The sequence below is a fragment of the Quercus robur genome, chromosome 4 (genome assembly GCF_932294415.1).
Source record: "Quercus robur chromosome 4, dhQueRobu3.1, whole genome shotgun sequence".
Lineage (NCBI taxonomy): Eukaryota > Viridiplantae > Streptophyta > Magnoliopsida > Fagales > Fagaceae > Quercus > Quercus robur.
The window spans coordinates 57,171,557-57,190,293 of NC_065537.1; the positions used below are offsets into that span (position 1 = coordinate 57,171,557).

At 35.4% G+C, this 18,737-nt stretch overlaps 3 protein-coding genes across 3 annotated transcripts; 1 reads left to right on the forward strand and 2 right to left on the reverse strand.

The window, feature by feature from the left end:
• Positions 1-1,545: 1,545 nt before the first annotated feature.
• Positions 1,546-5,244, reverse strand: LOC126724494 (cell number regulator 6-like). Its single transcript, XM_050429007.1, has 4 exons — positions 4,903-5,244; positions 3,680-3,794; positions 2,527-2,789; positions 1,546-2,002 (listed from the first exon to the last, which is right to left on the reverse strand). The coding sequence occupies exons 1-4, from the start codon at positions 5,005-5,007 to the stop codon at positions 1,772-1,774; spliced, it is 714 nt and encodes a 237-aa protein (XP_050284964.1). The 5' UTR covers positions 5,008-5,244; the 3' UTR covers positions 1,546-1,771.
• Positions 5,245-8,005: 2,761 nt separating this feature from the next.
• Positions 8,006-11,622, forward strand: LOC126723091 (uncharacterized). Its single transcript, XM_050426367.1, has 4 exons — positions 8,006-8,423; positions 9,315-9,462; positions 9,910-10,003; positions 11,130-11,622. Exons 1-4 carry the CDS (start codon positions 8,092-8,094, stop codon positions 11,393-11,395), a joined length of 840 nt encoding a protein of 279 aa, XP_050282324.1. The 5' UTR covers positions 8,006-8,091; the 3' UTR covers positions 11,396-11,622.
• LOC126723094 (nuclear pore complex protein NUP62-like) lies at positions 11,240-13,004 on the reverse strand. The gene is made up of 3 exons (XM_050426370.1): positions 12,727-13,004; positions 12,538-12,636; positions 11,240-11,693 (listed from the first exon to the last, which is right to left on the reverse strand). The coding sequence occupies exons 1-3, from the start codon at positions 12,808-12,810 to the stop codon at positions 11,553-11,555; spliced, it is 324 nt and encodes a 107-aa protein (XP_050282327.1). The 5' UTR covers positions 12,811-13,004; the 3' UTR covers positions 11,240-11,552.
• Between the last annotated feature and the right edge of the window lie 5,733 nt (positions 13,005-18,737).

Sequence of the window (18,737 nt, forward strand, 5' to 3'; positions counted from 1 at the left end):
TCAGCCTATAAAATAGGAGTTGACCGGTCTTCTAAATATTTGAGTTCCACCCCTTTTGTTGTGTGCCTAAAATTGTGGAAATTACACCTGCTAGGACAAATGGATTGTAGATGATTTTCTTTGTGCTCATTCTCAATAGAAAATAATGCTAGTTTTCTTATTATTGAATCTGAGGTATTCTTTTTTGTGTTTTGTGGTTGCAGGACATGAGTTTCTGATTGCTTTATACTAGTGCTATTAAATTGTGTTTAAGGAGTTATTCAAGGTTTGACTTGACCACAGTGATAATTAGAGAATGTTTTTTTCGGTTCCATTAGAATAGAGTCAAAACCTTCATCTCCCAAAAAAAAAAAAAAAAATCAAAACCTCAGGTGTACGCAAAGCCCTCTAGAAAAATTAATATATATGGGTTTTGCTCTTGTATTTCTTGATATGTTCTGGTCCAAGAGGATTGATTGACTAATTTTGTCTACGAGGATTGTACATCAGATGATTCAAATTTGCAACATGAAACCCAAGGCAATACTCGTGTGAATTATAATGTGTTACATCTTTAATTTCATGTTAATTTCCCTTGTGGATTATAATGTGTTGACTCTTACATTTTTAAATTCATTTTAATTTTTTTTTTTATTTATTTTTTTATATCTAAAGATGCTTCTTCTAATGTGATTTAGTTGTTATAAAGCGCGCGCACACACATATATGTATATTGACAAATTTGAAGCAATTTTACTTGCGGGATATGAGTTTGTGATTGGCAGTCTGGCACCATGTCGAAAGTCTAGGCACTCCTGAATCTTTTGATCTAATTGTATAGGAATCTCTGTATAAATTATAGATATGAGTTTTGTTTTTGAACTTCTACACATGTTCTTTCCGGGATTGACTAGTTTTGTCTCGGAGATTGACATTAGATCATGATCTCTAACATGAAATCCAATACACTTGTGGATTATAATGTGTTGAATCTTTAAAAATTCATTTTATATTTTTAAAGAAAAATTTGAATCTGCTTCTTCCAATGTGGTTTAGTTGTGTTATAAGATGCATCCACACTCGTTTTGCTAAAGAACACATTACCACCAAAAGGGTTGGCACTTGTCTATCTTCTGATTGTCCTGATGGGGTCATCAGCATAACAAATGGGAAAAACCCTGAGACACCTATGGTAGAAAATGGTTCCAATGTGATAGCAGTAGCACAGTATGTAACTTGTGCTGTGTTTTGCAAACTCCCCCAAATCCTTATTATTCAACTGAATTTCATTACCCTCCTGCTCCATCAACTTCAACTTCCATCATATATCCTCCAAATTGTAAATTGCTTTGTCCACAGTTGCTTATTTGCACTACAGCCAACAAACAGTAATCCTCTACCAGGCATGACATGAGAGGTTTAACCTTGCAAACAAGCCACAAGAGATTTACGGTAACTCCCACAATGCCAAAAACTACAAAGACTCGTAGTACATGAGAGAAACACAAGTCAAAGAAGTTGACATGGACTTCATATTAACTCCCATTCACTAGAGCTGCTAACCTGTGGCTCAATTAATTGATTTTCAAATTCATTTGCAAATATATCTTGGTATTACATTGTTGCTAACTTAGGATGCCAGTCAACTTGATATATAGTATTTTTCGAACACCAAAAAAATAACTTGGCTCTTTGACATAAAGCTCGGCACAAGTTGGTCCACAAAAACAAATAGAAATGAGAGAGAGAGAGAGAGAGAATGCTGGACTTCTGTATAAGTAAATTGAATATCCTACAAAGGCTGAATTTCCAAATCCCTGCGTTCACCATTTCCAGAAGATGACGCAGATGATGCAGACTCCTTATTCTCACCAGTCTTCATCTCTTGAACTGGAGGAGGGTTGGTAACGGTCATGGACACAGCGGCATTATCGGATAGATGGTTCTTCAACTCCCTGTGCTCCTGACATATGGCACACCAGTGCAGGCAGCAGTGCACCAGGCAGGGATCACATGGTGAGTTCTGCAAACAAGCAACATGATGACTCAGCAAATAACCCCCAGCAAACATCCATGGATGATGCTATAACATTGATAGATGATACTATGTAAAAATGAAAATCTCCATTAGCTTTTCTTTACCAAAACAATCTTCGGGTGTTCAACAACAAAATCTGGGCTCAAATGTAATGTTCACAACAAAATCTTGGGCTCGAACTGTCATATTCAGTTGTCTAAAACTGTCCATGGCCAAGACCATGTTATTCTTTTGATTAAGTCATCTCATGAAGCACATCATAAATGTACAGAGTAATCTGAATATCTCACATTCAAATGTTGAAATTGGTGAATATAAATTAGTTTTTGTGCTTATAATAGATCATGGAAGTGGTACACTACTTGAATTTAGTGTCATTGACTAAGGTAGGGCTAATATTGATGAGAATAACCACATTTCCTGGCATGAAACTATAAGATATTCCATACTAGATCTTGCCTTTTCAAGTATTAAATTCAAAATAATAATAAGAGAGAAAATCAAATTACCTTGAGATGATATTTCTTCTGCAATGACTGTCGAAACAAACCAGTGTAGATGCCACACATCCACCAAGCAAAGAACAGGCACTCGCAAATGAGGAATGATGTCTTGGGATCAATACCATGGAATAAAGCAGTTGCAGCTGCAAGTGCAACTCCACCTTCAACACACATGCCATGACAAACGCAGGCATTCTTCCAAGGAATTTCTTGCAAATTTTCAATATTACGCCCAAACAACACACATGGGCAGAACAGTCCAGTCCAGCCTGCAACAAAACCACAGTGATTTTAGAATGATCAACAACCATGAACAAAACAAACATGGTAGACAAACCCAAGAGGTATTACATTTCTCCTGTTTCTTTTACTGCATGTTCTAAAATCTAAGCAATTGAAAATCTAAGTCAATTCAGACAAAGAATTAACATCATGAAATGCTGCTTCCTGTGTGAGTAATAGCCTTAAAACCTGCTGAGGAAGCAATGTTTGCCTGCACAACAGAAATTTCAATTTCCTAACACTTCATATCATGGCCATTTTAAGCCAGGGGAAGTATAACTTCTCCAAGCATGACCTTAAAGAGAAATAATTCTCTTGACCTTTTTAAAGAATGCTTACATAGTAGAAGTAGAATCATATCCTGAAATAATTGTAATTTGAATAGAAGTTCAATAAAAAGAACAGATGAATGCAATCAACTAGGACTTGAAGAGGGCAGGGTAAAGTTAACGGACTCATTTGTTAGTTTATATTAGTTTTAATTCAACCATAAGTAAGTAAGATTCACAAATTACAAATGTACACTCACACGCATATCTTAATTATTAGGCCTTTTTTCCCCCCATTAGATGATTTCAATATGACACAAATTTTCTAGATTCAATTTCCTTCCTAGTGTATTTTCCCTACATCTGCCCTTTCCATAAAAGTGTCTTAACGGCTTCCAAACACAATTCTGCAACACGCACCTAATCAGTGCCTTTCCATCAATCCACTTTGGTATAAAAAAATTTATGAAAAAAAAAAAAAAATCAGAAGAATCATGAATTCCATATTACCATAAATGTCAAATAATGATGAATTCCAAACGAAAAAAGGCCAATGAATCATAATTTGAATGTCAAGTCCATAATATTGAAGCAGATAATAGTCTTACAACTTTCAGTATCTTCAGCACAGCCAAAAATCCCAGTTGTCCAATCTTCATCAGAAGGGGGCTGGTAACTTTCGGGTAGGGGTTGCCCACATTCAATGCATCTATGGATGGCTAACTGTTCAATAGGAGATAGAATCAGTTATTAAAAAAGAATAAATAATGATATTCATGTTCTGATTGGAATCCATGCAATGGAATCACACTTTTTTTTTCCTTCTTCTTTTTTTTTTTTTTTTAATGTAATTAAATAATGTATTTATAAATAGGCAGCAAGGGCCACAACCATTACACAAGAAGTATACAAGAGAGCAGCAACAATGAATCTATTCTCTAAAATCTAAAAGGCCAACAAATTAGAAAACGAGAAACAAGACAAAGGGATAAAAAATTCCACTAAAATCATTATTAAAAAAAAAAAAAGCCTTGTTTAAGGAAAACTGGATATTGATAAATTACTGATTGTTCAAAGACTTAAGCTAATGGAAAATAGTAAATTTAATCATTTAACTATAATTCTAACAAGTATTCATCCATATAAAAATGTGGATTTCATTCCAAAGGCTTTCACTATTCAAATTGTTCATTATAAAACAGCAACAACAACAAAAAAAACGTAGTCCCAAATTTTTGGGGTTGGCTATGGATCCTTGACAAATTAGTCAGGTCAGCCACATGTTCAATATATTATATCTAATACAATTTGCAACTCCTTTGGTTAATATAAAAGCAAGAAACTAATTGGGGCCTAAGATATTCTACGTAGTCATTGAATTGAAATACCCCTTGACCGCCAATACACTCAAATATCCAAACCTTCAAATTATATATTTAATACTTACATTCATACAAGCATCCACCGCAAAAAAGTTAACAGAGATGAGAAATTTAGCGGGAAAAGTGTGGAAACGGAAAATGAGACACAATACACGAATCACATTGTTTTTTTCAACGCTTCCCCAACAAATCTTTCCCTTCCCATTTTCTCGGCAACCAAACAGAACAAAAACAAAAAGTGAAAACAACTATTAATAGTTTATAAAACAAACAAAAAAAACAGAGTAAAAACATCGCAGCATTGACCCGAATTGCATAAGAAACAAAAAAAACAACACAAACCCATTTTCGCATACACACATACAAACAAGAATATGTAATTCAAAGAATCAGAATTATCAAAAAAAAAAAAAAAAAATTGATGACACAGAGAGAGAGAGAGAGAGAACCTGAGGGACTTGAATGGGTTGGTTAAGCTCTCCAGGGGTGATATCTTCGGCAGGGGCTTGATCTCTTACCAACTTCACGTAACGTGATGCATTCCCATCACCCATTTGATCTGTGATCTGATCTCAACAAACAAATCAACACAAAATCACACAGAGAGAGAGAGAGAGAGAGAGAGAGATAGAAAATGTGTTTATAAGGAAATGGAGAATGTGAATGAATGAGAAAGAAAAGAAAGAAAGAAAAAATGGAAATGAGATGATGGGGAGAGACCTGTTAATGCCTTAATGGGCTTTCACAAATTTACAAATCAATTAATTTTCAAATCTCAAAGTGGACAGGTTTTTTCTCTGCCTCATACTGAAATCATTTTTATAGTTTTTAGATTTTACCAAAATCTTATAGTAGAGCGGTTTTCGGTTTTATATTTTGGACTTTCCATATTATTATTTTCATGTCTTTAACTTCAACACGTTGTTAGTTAGTTAGTTAAAACTTTATTATTATGTATATATTTTTTAAAAGGATGATTATGGTATAGGTGATCACAAATTGGTCAAACTCGGAGTTGCACCTAAACCTGTCATTCGATGTAAATATGTCGAGTGGATATCAAAGGAAGTAGGAAATCATTCCCACAAAGATCAACGTGAATGTCGACCCAAGTATAAGAACTAGGTTTAGTTGGTCTCATTGATTTCAACAATTGTAACTTCGATGATGGCGTGAATTTGAAAATATTGGAAGATTGAGAGGGATTGAGAAAATCAATAAGGGGTTAACACCAATGAGAGTAACCAACCATAAACCAAAAGTTTGAGTCTGTGAATGGTAAAGAAAATGGAAGAGGATAAGGGGAGAAAGAAACCATGTAATAAATAACATTGCATCACATGGTTTTCTTTATTTTGTTTCATTTTCAATAAAATAAGTGACAACCCCATGTAAAACCCTCTATTTATAGGAGAAATATAATTAATTAAACTGGTCATTTTGAGAGATACCAACATGATCTTACTCATTCACACGGGTTGACCCCAATAGAAACAAATAGGTGTGGGAAACCGTCTCTCACATCAAACAAAACTTAGAAGCAAAAAATTTATGATTTTGAAAGAAAATGCCTATATATGAACCGATTTTTCACACAATCACTCATAGTCTCTGGTTGCACACTCTCACTTTTTGCCAAGCTATGCAATTCAATTCCATCCCTAATTATCAACATTGAATCTTAGTTGTCCTTTTTCAAAATAACATTGATGCATGCGCCGGGGCCCATACAAATTAAGACTCAATTAAAACTTGGTTTGGTTGATTTAGTAAATAATAAGTAAATTGCATTTTACACCTTATTGCTATTTCCAATCTGGACCCATAACTTCAAAGGTTTCAAATTGCAGCCTTAAATATTTTTAAAAATATAGGCTTTGATTTGAAACTTTTGCAAGTTCAAGATTTAAGTTTATATGATCCCTGTGAGTTCCAATTAACTCAATTGGTAAAATCTTTGATGGTTAAATAAGAAATCCATGGTTCAATTTCAATCTACACAAAAAACTGATTGATGTCTTGATCTATCAATAAAAAGTTATCATCAGGAGCAAACTTCATAGATTTAAACTCTCTTTAAAAAAAAAAAAAATTGGTTTATATGACCCCTAATTTATAAACTATTTGATTTAAAATATAATTTATCTTCTTCTTATTTCTTTCTTCCGTCCCTCCTTTTATTTTGTCTTATTATTTGTAATAATAATGTTCACTCACTATAAAGATTACTATTTTAAGTAAATGATTAGATCCTGAGTTGGAGTTTGGACAAAGGAAAGGTATGGTCCTAATTCTTTTTTTTTAATTTGAGACCAAAAGACTTTTAATAACTTTTCTTTTGGATAGAACTTTTATAAATTACTTGTTGGTTTTGACTGGTACCAAAAATAGATTCATGGTGCATATTTATTAAAGACTTTGAGCCAATCCCAAATTCAATTAAATGGATTTTTTCCCTTTTTAGAATTAATTGAATGGAATTGATTAAGACAAAGCATTAACTCAAGAAAAACGTTGGTATGATGTGGTTGTGTACTTGTATAAATGTTAGTCATGTTGATTTTAACGTTTAACATATTCTTATGGGACTCAATATAAGAACTCAATTTGCAAGTTTGCTGATAAAGTGCATTTATTGATGTAATAAAGAGGGTAAAAAGATTTATTTAATATTGAAAAGGGGGAAAACATAAGAAGAGAGTATATTGTAATTTCATATGTTTTAAATAATCTAACCAAAGTTATGCATTTTTTAATATTAAGTTAATTTCATCATCCCCTCAAAAAAAAAAAGAAAAAAAGAAGAAGAAGTTAATTTCATCATATCACTAGCACTTTCACTCCCCCGGATACATCATACTTGCAATATAAATTTACATTGTAGACACACCAAATGTTATACACATTTGTAAAAAATATATAATATTTACTATTTTTTGTGTATCTATTATGTAAATTTACACTGTACAGTGCAATGTTAAAAAAGAATTCCCTTTTGTTTTTTTAGCATATACCAAAGTTTTTGGTGAAGGTGGAATTCGATTAGAATAAGAGATTTTCACACAATTTAAGCTAAATGTATTTGTTAAAATGCTATTTTTAACACTATAAACAACATAAATAGGGTTGCATTGGTGGAGCCGTAGCTAAATTTTTAGCTCTTGAGTAGCTCTGCACGGTAGCAATATAAAATCTTTTATGTTGTCGTGATTGTGATTGTTATTTATTGTGGTGGATATATTATTTTTATTATGTTATTTATATTATTTTAATATATTAAATATTAAAATAAAATTACTATAATATTAAATATTTGATAAAATAAATTACTAAAATAGGTAAAATAACTTTTTGCAAAAAGCTAAAATTTTTGACACCAAGGCTGCTGCTATCCACTAATATGAGCTATCAGGCAATCACCATGGAGCAAATCTTAGAACCATTTTCTTGAGATTTGAGACTTTGACACGTAATACAAATAAGAAATAGATTCACACACTGCTTAAACTTACAACTTAAGTAGCACGTGTGCCCACACTCTCCACCAACTTTTCGTACACTTCAGTTCAATCTAGCCTAGGATATAACCAAAATTGGAAAGAGAAGATAAGCAGTACACACAGTAGAGGGGAGAAGCCATGGGTGGAGGAGCACTGCATATTGACCTTCCTAAGATGCAGTTCAAAACTTCTTCCTCTAATCTTCCTTATCTACCATCTTCTTCTTCTTCTTCTTCTTCTTCTTCTTCTTCTAAAAATAATCTAAACCTTCCAGTTTCAGCAACTTTTGCTGGAAATCTTTCAACATCTTGTTCTGCTACTAGATGCTCCAGCCACAGTGAAACTTGTGGAAAACTGGAGACTGTGGAAGGAAGAGAAGAAAAAAGAGCAACTGGGTCTCTCTATAATCCTGTTTTTGGACAAGTTCCATCCCAGTTGGAGATTGAAAATGCAATTCGTGCCCTCCAAAAGTGAGTAGAAGTAGTAGTAGTACAATTATGCTTCTTTTTTGTGATTATGCATGTTTTCTATTTTTGTAATATTGGAAAATCTGAATCTAAATTCTAATGCCAGTTTAATAAAAAAATCAACTATATCACTGCCTTATCTCTATTTTGGTGATCCTTTTGTTAACAGTTTTTAGTCCTAATGATTCAATTTGGAAGACTACTTTAAGTTCTTATTGAAATTAAATTTTTAGGTTGCTAATTTGGGTTATTTGGAAATAGTTTACAAAATAAGAGAGCTCATATATCTGCAGGGCTGATGACTCAGCTTAATTCGTTAATTAGTATGTATCACAAATTGGCAAAATTTTTGAAATGCTATGAAGCAATAATATATGAGTTTTACCTAATAATACACTTTCAGTTGGGATTTTTCTGCAGCTTTTAGCTGCTGTCCAGGTCTGCTACATTTTGAAATTAGGTTATCTGTGCTCAAGATCCCACATACCAAATTAGGATATCTCCATTCTTAAGCAGTATCGTGTAACTTTATTCAGACTGATCTGGGCAACTTTCCTATTAAAAGTTAAAACCATGGTTTATTGTTCAAGATAGAAATTCAGAAAGAAGCATTCTAAAAAATTGAATTTGCTGCTGAAAAAAATTTGTATCCCTGATGTCACTTTGAATGATTCCAGTAGTTGATAAGGTCATTTATGTTCTAGCACCAACTTCTATTTCTCAAGTTTAACTTGTCTTGGATAAGTTTTAAAACAATACCAAGGTGATTGTAAGGATAATTGGCTTTTATTACTTGTATAAATCCTTTACACTGTTTCAATAAACATTCCATAAAAAATAGATTACCCTTACCTTGGACTACAATTTTTCTGATCAGATTGCTTTCATAAACAGTTTTATGCTTGGGAAATCCTCCTCTGGGTCAGAGTTGAATTGGCTTGAGCAGAAATTGGATTGTTTTGATCCGAGACTATTGCTATCTCAGGGATACAGAAGGCTTTGTGATGCATTTCGATTGCTGCAAACAGATCCCACTGTTAAGGTGAATTCTTGGTTTTGACTTTAATGTGAGCATTCTTCAAACTTGGTCAAGGTCCAATTCTCCCTTTGGATAATCTTAGAATTTGAAAATTGTTTTACCAAAAGCATTTCTGACATGATTGGCTCAAAGATGAGTCCTTCAGAAGTGATTGTACCTTACCAAAGTTCCAAATGCCTTGTTCCTATTCATCCCCCTCCTCTTCTTTGCTGATGTTTTGTTTGGATCTATGTTTTTTTTTATCTTTAGACTCTTACTTGTTTCAACTGTAAGGACAATGTCATTTCATCTATGCAAATTTCTTTTCCAATTCAAAAAACCATATATAAATCAAATAATGGGTTTCAAATACTTAAAATTGGTATGATTTGTTTTTCTTTTCTCTGGACAGACAGTAGAAATCTTTTCCTGCTAATGTATGTCTCTTTAAGGAATCTAACTTGAATGCAGAGACTAGTGGTTTCTCTAGCATCTGATAAAGCTGTTTGGGATGCAATTTTGAGGAACGAGTCAGTTCGAGAGTTTCAATGGACACCCTATGCAGGTTTTCACTATTCTCATCACATATTTGGTTTGTGTTAATAGATGCACAAGAAATAAATTCTTTTCTTCTATTTGTTTGGCCAAGTGACTCTTTCAATTGGAAAATACTGTCTGTCTTATGGCTAGATGCACCTCTGTTGGTATTGGAGGGGGTAATCACACCACAACAATGGTGGCATTCCCTCATATAAAATTTCCTACTTTTTCTCCTAGAGAGGTAGAGTGGTGATAACTTCCAATGCAATTAGTTTCTCTAGTGAATGGATATGACTCTACAGAGGGTTGTGTTTGTTCCTAAAGTTACAACTCTCCGATTGGGTATTAGGGTGTATAAAAAGGCCCCGAGTATTCAGGCCATTTGATCCCTATCTCCTCTTATTTCTAGAGAAACTCTGCATGTGATTTTCACTCTCATGGGAGTTTCATTTCTCTAGAACCAACTATCTCAACCATTAAATGGCCTTTGGATATTATGTGTTGGTGGTGGTGTTACCATATATGTTAATAAAAATACAACTTTTGAGTAGACTTGTAGCATGAAAACATCCAACAGGTGAATGGAATAGAACTATGGGAAGAAACATGGTTGTGGTTATTTGACACCACAAAAGAGCCAAAACAGTTGTGCCCTTGCTGTTATAAAATTTAAGAGTTTGAAAATTATTGTTCAAGGCTCGGTCAATGTATAAATTTAAGAAGAAGCCCTTATGAAAGGCCTCAACAAAACTCGGAGCATTGGATCTTAGGATTTTACTTGTGTGTGTGTGTGTGTTGTTCAAGACTTTGGCAGTGGTTTTTAGAAGTGCTTTTTAGAGCAATCAGTGGTTTTTTCTTTTTTAATGCGGGTTTGGATAAAATAGAAATCTTTCTTGCTATTAGGATTTTGGATTTGTGGAAGTTGAGAGTAACATCTTAGGGTCTTTTTTTGAGGGCTTGATAACATGTTGGAACAACACCTTAACTCAAAAGCTTACCCCAGAGGGTTTAATCCAACAAAATTTTATTACCACTTGTTACTCTAGTCAGTATTATCCTATGAGAGACTTGACACTTAACCAATAACATGAATATTCCTATAATTTCTTTCTCATTTCTATAACTAACTTATTCTCATTTTATCCATGTAGTTAATTATGTAAGGCCTCTAATTTCTAACGAAGAACCAGACTTGGCTACACGTATATTGATGTGGATTTTGGATGCTACAAAAGCAAAAGTTATAGAGCTCATTGAGAAATTTCTGTCTCTAGTGAACGAGCTATTTCAACCTCCCAAGAGTAACAATCCCATAGAAGGAAACAAGGAGCAGATGGAGGAAAAAATTAGATCATCATTGCTTCTCTCTGTTGTGATCCTCCTGATTGCGGTTGTGGCTCGAGTCCAAGCTGCTTGAATCACCATAGCATAAGCAGAGAAATGCAAGAATAAACCACATTATTTGATCAACAGTTGGGGGCACCATTAGTTGATGAATACCTATTAAATTTCAGCATTTTCCCCCCTGTATTGTATATATTGCAAAACGGTTATGTTTTCAAATATTTGAACTCCTACATTTGTTTCATAAATAAATTCCTGAAGGTCGTGAAGGAAAACTCACATACTTCCAGTCTTCTATAATGGATATTATCGACCACGTTTGCCAAGTTAACTTCGTCCATAACATTATCTGTTTGCAATTCAGCTTCAGCCTGCAGTATCCAACACCAATTTAACAATGCTACATACATCTCAGGTTGTGAACCCTGCATCTGAAAGAGTCAGCAAGTCAAGTGCTGGGTTCGCTTTTTCTAGATTCATCTTTGTTCTTCCACTCACATGAATGAGCTGCTTATGCATGGTTAAAAAGGATTGTTTTCCCATTCTCAGGTCTAAACGATAATATATTGTCAATACCTCAGTATATAAAAGGCTAATTATCGTGACATTACCAAGTCTCTATGAGAAGGGCTTCAAAAAGAGGTCTTTCTGCACATGATGAGGTATCGTTTATCATATAAACACCAAATCATGTGGCCCTACCAACTTTCACGATCTACTCATTTAACATGCATCTAGTATTCTTAAATCTTAAGTGCTCCAAAAGAAAATGTGGAAGAAGGGGGGTTATATGTGACAAAATTAGTACGTATATCTTATCCTTTTCGAAAAAATTCCAAAACACTAACATGTAAATAACTGAATTTTATATATAAAAGAGCTAATCTACGTTTCATGAAAGCCTTAACAAGTATTGAGATTTGTCAACAATTGATCTCCTTGTTTCTAAGCAAGATTTGATCTTAAGAGCTACCAACCCCCATCCCACTTACAACTTGAGCTAAAGCCCAAGGTTTTGTAAACAATAGACAAATCTTCCAACATTACAAGCTCGTGGAACAAGGTAACGGAAACCATAAACACTTGCAGCAATAATAGGAAATAAGGATAAGCAACTCTTTAGCAATCTTTTTTTCATTTGCGCACACAGTAATTACCAATCAAAACTACCAAGTGCAGCTACTGCCATGAGATAATTCAACATAGGATACTAACCTTCCCATCAAGCCACATTAAAGAACTTAGTTGATTGTTTAAAATCCGGACAACTACATCTAAACGTGTCATCCCATCAACTGCCTCAAGTTCTCCTCCCTAAATGAAATGGTAAGGTTGGTATCAATTGTTTGCATCTGTAAGAAAAAACTTGTCAAGGAGTGGAAACATTTAACTCAAAGTATTTACCTGGTTGGCATTTAGGGTCTGAATAAGTGATTTGATCTGTTCTGTCATCTGCTCTAATTCTCTCTCTATAAATTCACTGTTCATACTTAAATTCCACACCCCAAAAAAAAAAAATACAATGACATTGATATATTAGAATGGGGACGGACAGAGAGATAGCAATATATACACAACCAGAATCCAGGAATTTTTTATTGAAAAGTAGGCTTCTGCAGGCATATAACCTTAAACCATCAACCTGAATCCAACCTAATTATGAACTATGAAGCCGGCAACGGCTGTGCTTTATGTGGGACATTCTAGTCAATAGACTGTGACAGTTTTTAGACCCCTTAAACAAATGAATTAACCCTAGATAATTAGCCAAGTTGTTACTTAGTCAAATTAACAAGTCTAGGTTAACACAAATATATCATATCATGCATAGCAGCGGAAAATAAATAAGACAATGATATGATCACCTAGGAAACCAAACCGGTAAAAACCTGGGGAGGATTTGACCTAGCTATCCTCAAGGTAAACTTGAATCCACTATCAGAAAGAATCGAAGTTCATACAAAAGGACTTACAAGCACCCCCGCTCGACTTCCTAATGCTACCAACCAGTAGAACTTACTGACACGACCACGTGCAAGCTTCGAATCCACGAACTCCTCCTTTCTTTGGATTCCCACCAGCTACAAGCACCCCCGCTTGTGTATTCTTTAAACTTTAATGGCAGCAACTATTTTGATCATCAAGGTTTAGAGAATGTCTCTTCCTTGAAAACTCTAAGTTTGTGTAAAGGAAAACTCCTCTAGATCTCACAAGAGATTTACGCAAACCGCAATATGAGCAACACTAAAACGTGGCTAGGGTTTGCCTTTTATACTTAGGACAAATAAGAAACCCTGAAAACGTTTTAAACACATAGGGCTGAGTTGGACGAATCTGCAGAAAAGCAATCTCCCTGACATTCGATCGGTCGAGCCTAAGCTTCGATCGATTGAGCCAGGCCGAAAGCCACACTGCTTTCTGCTTTACACTCGATTCCAACTTTACATTGACATACAACTTTGAGCTAGATTTAAACACTTCTAAACACATTGTTTTGATCATGGTTTGCCAACATTACAAATTAGAGTTCTAAAATACATAAAGTCCTAAACTTTAGAACCTAACAGACTGAAAGCCGAATAAGATATGCATATGGATTGTGACAAAGAATGGATGTCATCAAACTAAAAGATTAAGATAACGTATAGTAAGCCACATGAATCTATTAGTTTTACTCCAACCAAATCAACAAAAATAGTACTTACATATACACGTATACACACACACAACCAGAATTCGGAATTTTTTACTGAAAAATAGGCTTCTGCAGACATATAACCACAAACCATCAACCTAAATCCAACCTAATTATTATTATTTTTTTGATAATTAAATCCAACCTAATTATCAACTATCAAGCAGGCATACGGGGATCCATATGAGTTGTAACAAAGAATAGATACAATCAAACTAAAAAGATTAAGATAAAGTATGGTAAGCCGCATGAATCTATTAATTCTACTCCAACCAAACCAACAAACTTAGTACTTACATTGCATTTATTAATTTTCATGAATCTATTAATTCACGCATATTGACGTGGATTTTGGATGCCACAAGAGCAACAGGTATAGAGCTCATTGAGAAATTTTTATCTCTAGCAAACGAGCTATTTCAACCTCCTAAGAGGAACAATCCCACAGAAGGAAACAAGGAGTAGATGGAGGAAAAAGTTAGATCATCATTGCTTCTCTTTGTTGTGATCCTCCTGATTGTGGTTGTGGCTCGAGCCCAAAATGCTTGAATCACCATAACTTCAGTAGAAGAACGCAAGAATAAACCACATTATTTGATTGACAGGGAGGTACCATTGGTTAATGAGTACCTATTAAGTTTCAATCTTTTTTCCTCCTCTATATTGTATATGTTGCAAAACAGTTATGTTTCCAAATAATGTCTTGAACTCCCACATTTGTTTCATAAATAAAACCCTGAAGGTCTTGAAGGAAAGCTCACATACTTCCAGTCTTCTATCATGGATATTATCAACCATGTTTTCCAAGTTAACTTCGTCCACAACATTATCTATTTGCAATTCAACTTCAAACTTCAGTACCCAACACCAATTGAACAATGCTACATCCATCTCAGCTTGTGAACCCTGCATCTGAAAGACATAGCAGGTCAAGTGCTGGGTTTGCATTTTCTAGATTCATCTTTGTTCTTCCACTCACATGAATGAGTTGGAATAAGTGCCAATAATGAAGCTAAAGCACAGCTGGCAAAATTATGTTTTGGAGTTATAATTAATTAAGTAAATGTATCTAAAAGAAAGGAAAAAAGATAAGGCCGCTACCAACAAAACTTTAATTATGAAGGAAAAACAGTGAGTTATGACTAATAATGAGAAAAAAATAATTGATTAAAAAGAAGAAAAAAAAAGAAAAAGAAAAAAAAGAGAGAGAAGTTCAACAATCTTAAATGATGCTGTTGTTGGAAAAAGTGCCAATAATGAAGCTAACCTGTAGGCTGTAGCTAGCAATGTATACCATTTAGAATAAATTAAATCAAACAAAAGTATATGCCAAAGGAAAGCAAAAAAGATAATGTAGCAATGGACAAAACTAGGATTAAGTAAAAGAACAATGACATACAGGTAATCAAGAGAAAATTTAGGAATTAGTTTGGATTCATTGACTTACGTAGTTTTTGAACCCTTCACATTCCTTCAACCTTCCAGGTCACTTTCACTAGATTCCTGCCAATCATTGAGCTCCTCACCACATTCCAAGTACTCCTCACAATTAGAGTCACCATGGTCCATAAATTTTGTGAGTGTTTCAATCCTTTGGGGGTTTGGTGGGTCATGAGAGTTTCCTTCTCCACTAGGTCTTGCTCCATCATAATCATCACAGGTTTCCTTGGCTTTGTTACATTCTGCTACCACTGCCAAATTGTCAAAATTTTGAGGGAGAACATCCAAGCCCTTATGAGGAGTGATGCTATTGTTTCTACTTTGAGCCATAGCTCGGTTGAGATCTTCGATGTCATTCTTGTATAGTGTATACCATATGCAACCCGCATTTCTTCACCTCCAAGTCTGGGCTAGTTCCAAAACAAATGCTAATCTGATTGAATCCATTCGCATCACATTCCCACAATGATTTTCTCTCTTCCTCGGGGTAGAATTGAGGAAGCAAATAAAGTAGCCAAATATGATCTGATAAAATAACAATATTGCCAATGGCCGGTGCAAAAGACATACGTTTTCCATTGGCTGTCAACCAACAGAAAAGTGAATCACGATTGTGATGAGAACAAAATACAGCACAAACAGCAATCCCCATCCACTCATTACACAATTGAGAATAAGATTCTTTTATATTCACTTCAGCCCTTATTCTTTGACGACTAAACCACTTTGGAATTTTAGTTCCAGGAATAACAATGTCATACGCATTAAGCATATAAGACATTAGATATTGAGAAGAGCTTAAGGCATGACTGTTAGACCTTAACGATTCAAGGAAGACTGTTAGGAACCCAATTGTATGTGTGTGACTGATATGTGTGTGCATATGTGACTGATGGTTAGTATGCATGGTGCTAAGGACCAATGCATGTGGTGCTGCATGAAGGTGTGCTAGCTGCTGATGCAGTGTGCGTGCTGAGCTGATGAGAGGTGGCCCTCCAGTGCAACCTCTGTGTAATACAGCAGGTATAGAAGTAGTTAGCTGAGGGAAGAGTTAGTTAGATGGATGAGTTGTCAAGGTAGTTAGAGTTAGTTAGATTGATGACCTGTCAAGGTGGTTAGAAGGTAGTTATCCAGCTAAGCAGCTAAGCTTGGAGTGGAAGCTACGGGTATAAAAACAGGGATAACAGATTGTAAAGGGAAGAACCATTTTGTTAATTGAATACTCTACTTTCATTCTCTAATATCTTTCTCTATCTCTGTTTCTGTTCCCTCTATCCCTGTCCTTGGAGGCTAGTTGTCCTCGAATTCAACTATCCAATTTCAAGTTCCTTGCATTTGGTATCAGAGCTTGGCTTTCCTTGGCCATGGCAGAAACACGATCAAGCACCATTGCTACTCAGGAAGCCATTGTTGGGCTTAGAACTACATCTGATCATCATGGTAAAGAGATTCAAGAAATGCGTACCATCCAGGAAATACACACACGGGCCATGAACGAAATGACTCAGCAACTAGCAATTCTGGTGCAGTGGCGTAATGATTCTGTTCAAGGTGGATTGCCTCAATCTCCAACAAATGTGGAAGCCAGAAATGCTAATTCATCAACAATGGCTCTGTCTCGTCCTGTGAGATTGGAATTCCCAAGGTTTTCTGGAGAAGATCTTGCTAGTTGGATTTACAAAACCAACCAATACTTTAGGTATTATAATACACCTGTTGCAGAGAAGCTAATGTTAGCTTCATTCCATATGGAGGGTGAAGCCTTAGTCTGGTTTCAAGATAGTGAAGATGCAGGTCTTTTTGTGGATTGGGAATCATTGATTCAAGCATTGCACATCAGGTTTGGGGCCACGGCTTATGATGATCCCATGGAAACACTTACAAGGCTGAGACAGACTGCTTCAGTGTCCTTGTATAAAGCTCAATTCGAAGTGTTGTCTAATAGGATTAAGGGTTTATCTGCTGCTCACAAGTTAAGTTGCTTTCTAAGTGGTTTAAGAGATGAAATAAGGCTGCCAGTAAGAATGTTGAGTCCTAGATCATTGAATGAGGCTTTTGGTTTGGCAAAAATTCAAGAAGAGTATAATTGGAGTTGCAAGAAGTTTGCTAAAGTGCAAGGGGATCAGAACAAGTCTTCCATTTTGGGAGTTCCTCCAAAAACTCCTTCTTTATTGGAGTATAAACCAAGGCTGCCCATCAAGAAAATTTCTCCTGCTCAAATGGAAGAAAGGAAGAAGAAAGGGTTGTGTTACAATTGTGATGAGAAGTGGGCTCCTGGCCATAAGTGCAAGAGTGCTATGCTGTTCTTATTGGATTCTGCAGAATTAGCTCAGGAAGATACCAACTTTGGAGTTCACATTACTGATTTTGAAGAAAAAGGCTATGCAGATCAGGTTGGACAGGAAGATGCTGAGATTACTCTTTATGCATTGAGTGGTACCCCTACTTCAGGCACTATGAGAGTCATGGGCAAGATCAAGCATAAGTCCTTTGTCATTCTTATTGATTCAGGAAGTACTCACAACTTCATTGATGCTGCATTGGTGTCACATCTGCACCTGAATGTTGATGCTTCTCAAGTATTGGAGGTGAAGGTTGCCAATGGTGATTTGATTAAAACTCAAGGTGTTTGTGAGGAGGTTCCAATCCGGGTACAAGGGAATGAGTTTAGGGTGCATTTGCATGTGTTGCCAATGGGAGGGTGTGATTTGGTTCTAGGGACTCAGTGGTTGGGTACTTTAGGAGTAATTCAATGGGATTTCAAGATGCTTACAATGAGCTTCGGTTATAATCATGGACAGGTATTGCTACAAGGGTTGAGGAGCACCAGGTCTTAATTGCAAGATGGGAAGACTTTCTTGAAGCAATCTGTGGAGAAAGGTTTGGTTCTTCACATTACATTCCAGCCTCAGTTATTAGCTGCAGAGGGTATGGACCAGCTGCCTGAAGGAGTGGCTGCTTTGTTAGATGAGTTCAAGTCAGTCTTTGCTACACCAGAGGGGCTGCCACCCTTAAGGGACCATGAACACCAAATTACCTTGAAGGAAGGAGCTCAAGCTATATGTCAGAGGCCTTACAGGTACCCTTACTACCAGAAAAATGAAATTGAGAAGATTGTGAGGGAATTACTATCTGCTGGTTTGATTAGAAACAGTAGTAGCCCCTTTGCTTCACCAGTCCTCTTAGTGAGAAAGGCTGATGGTTCATGGAGAATGTGCATTGATTATAGAGCTTTAAACCAGGAAACTATTAAAGATAAATACCCTATACCTGTCATAGA

What these genes read in the sequence shown, in the direction of transcription:
- LOC126723094 (XM_050426370.1), bottom strand. Translation starts at nt 12,810, where the DNA reads ATGAACAGTGAATTTATAGAGAGAGAATTAGAGCAGATGACAGAACAG. An exon ending in AGACCCTAAATGCCAACCAG is followed by an intron (nt 12,637 to 12,726) that starts GTAAATACTTTG and finishes CATTTCATTTAG; the next exon opens with GGAGGAGAACTTGAGGCAGT. An exon ending in TAATGTGGCTTGATGGGAAG is followed by an intron (nt 11,694 to 12,537) that starts GTTAGTATCCTA and finishes TGGATACTGCAG; the next exon opens with GCTGAAGCTGAATTGCAAAC.
- LOC126724494 (XM_050429007.1), bottom strand. Translation starts at nt 5,007, where the DNA reads ATGGGTGATGGGAATGCATCACGTTACGTGAAGTTGGTAAGAGATCAA. An exon ending in AACCCATTCAAGTCCCTCAG is followed by an intron (nt 3,795 to 4,902) that starts GTTCTCTCTCTC and finishes CCTATTGAACAG; the next exon opens with TTAGCCATCCATAGATGCAT. An exon ending in AGAAGAAATATCATCTCAAG is followed by an intron (nt 2,003 to 2,526) that starts GTAATTTGATTT and finishes GCTTGTTTGCAG; the next exon opens with AACTCACCATGTGATCCCTG.
- LOC126723091 (XM_050426367.1), top strand. Translation starts at nt 8,092, where the DNA reads ATGGGTGGAGGAGCACTGCATATTGACCTTCCTAAGATGCAGTTCAAA. An exon ending in GCAATTCGTGCCCTCCAAAA is followed by an intron (nt 8,424 to 9,314) that starts GTGAGTAGAAGT and finishes TTTCATAAACAG; the next exon opens with TTTTATGCTTGGGAAATCCT. An exon ending in TCAATGGACACCCTATGCAG is followed by an intron (nt 10,004 to 11,129) that starts GTTTTCACTATT and finishes TTATCCATGTAG; the next exon opens with TTAATTATGTAAGGCCTCTA.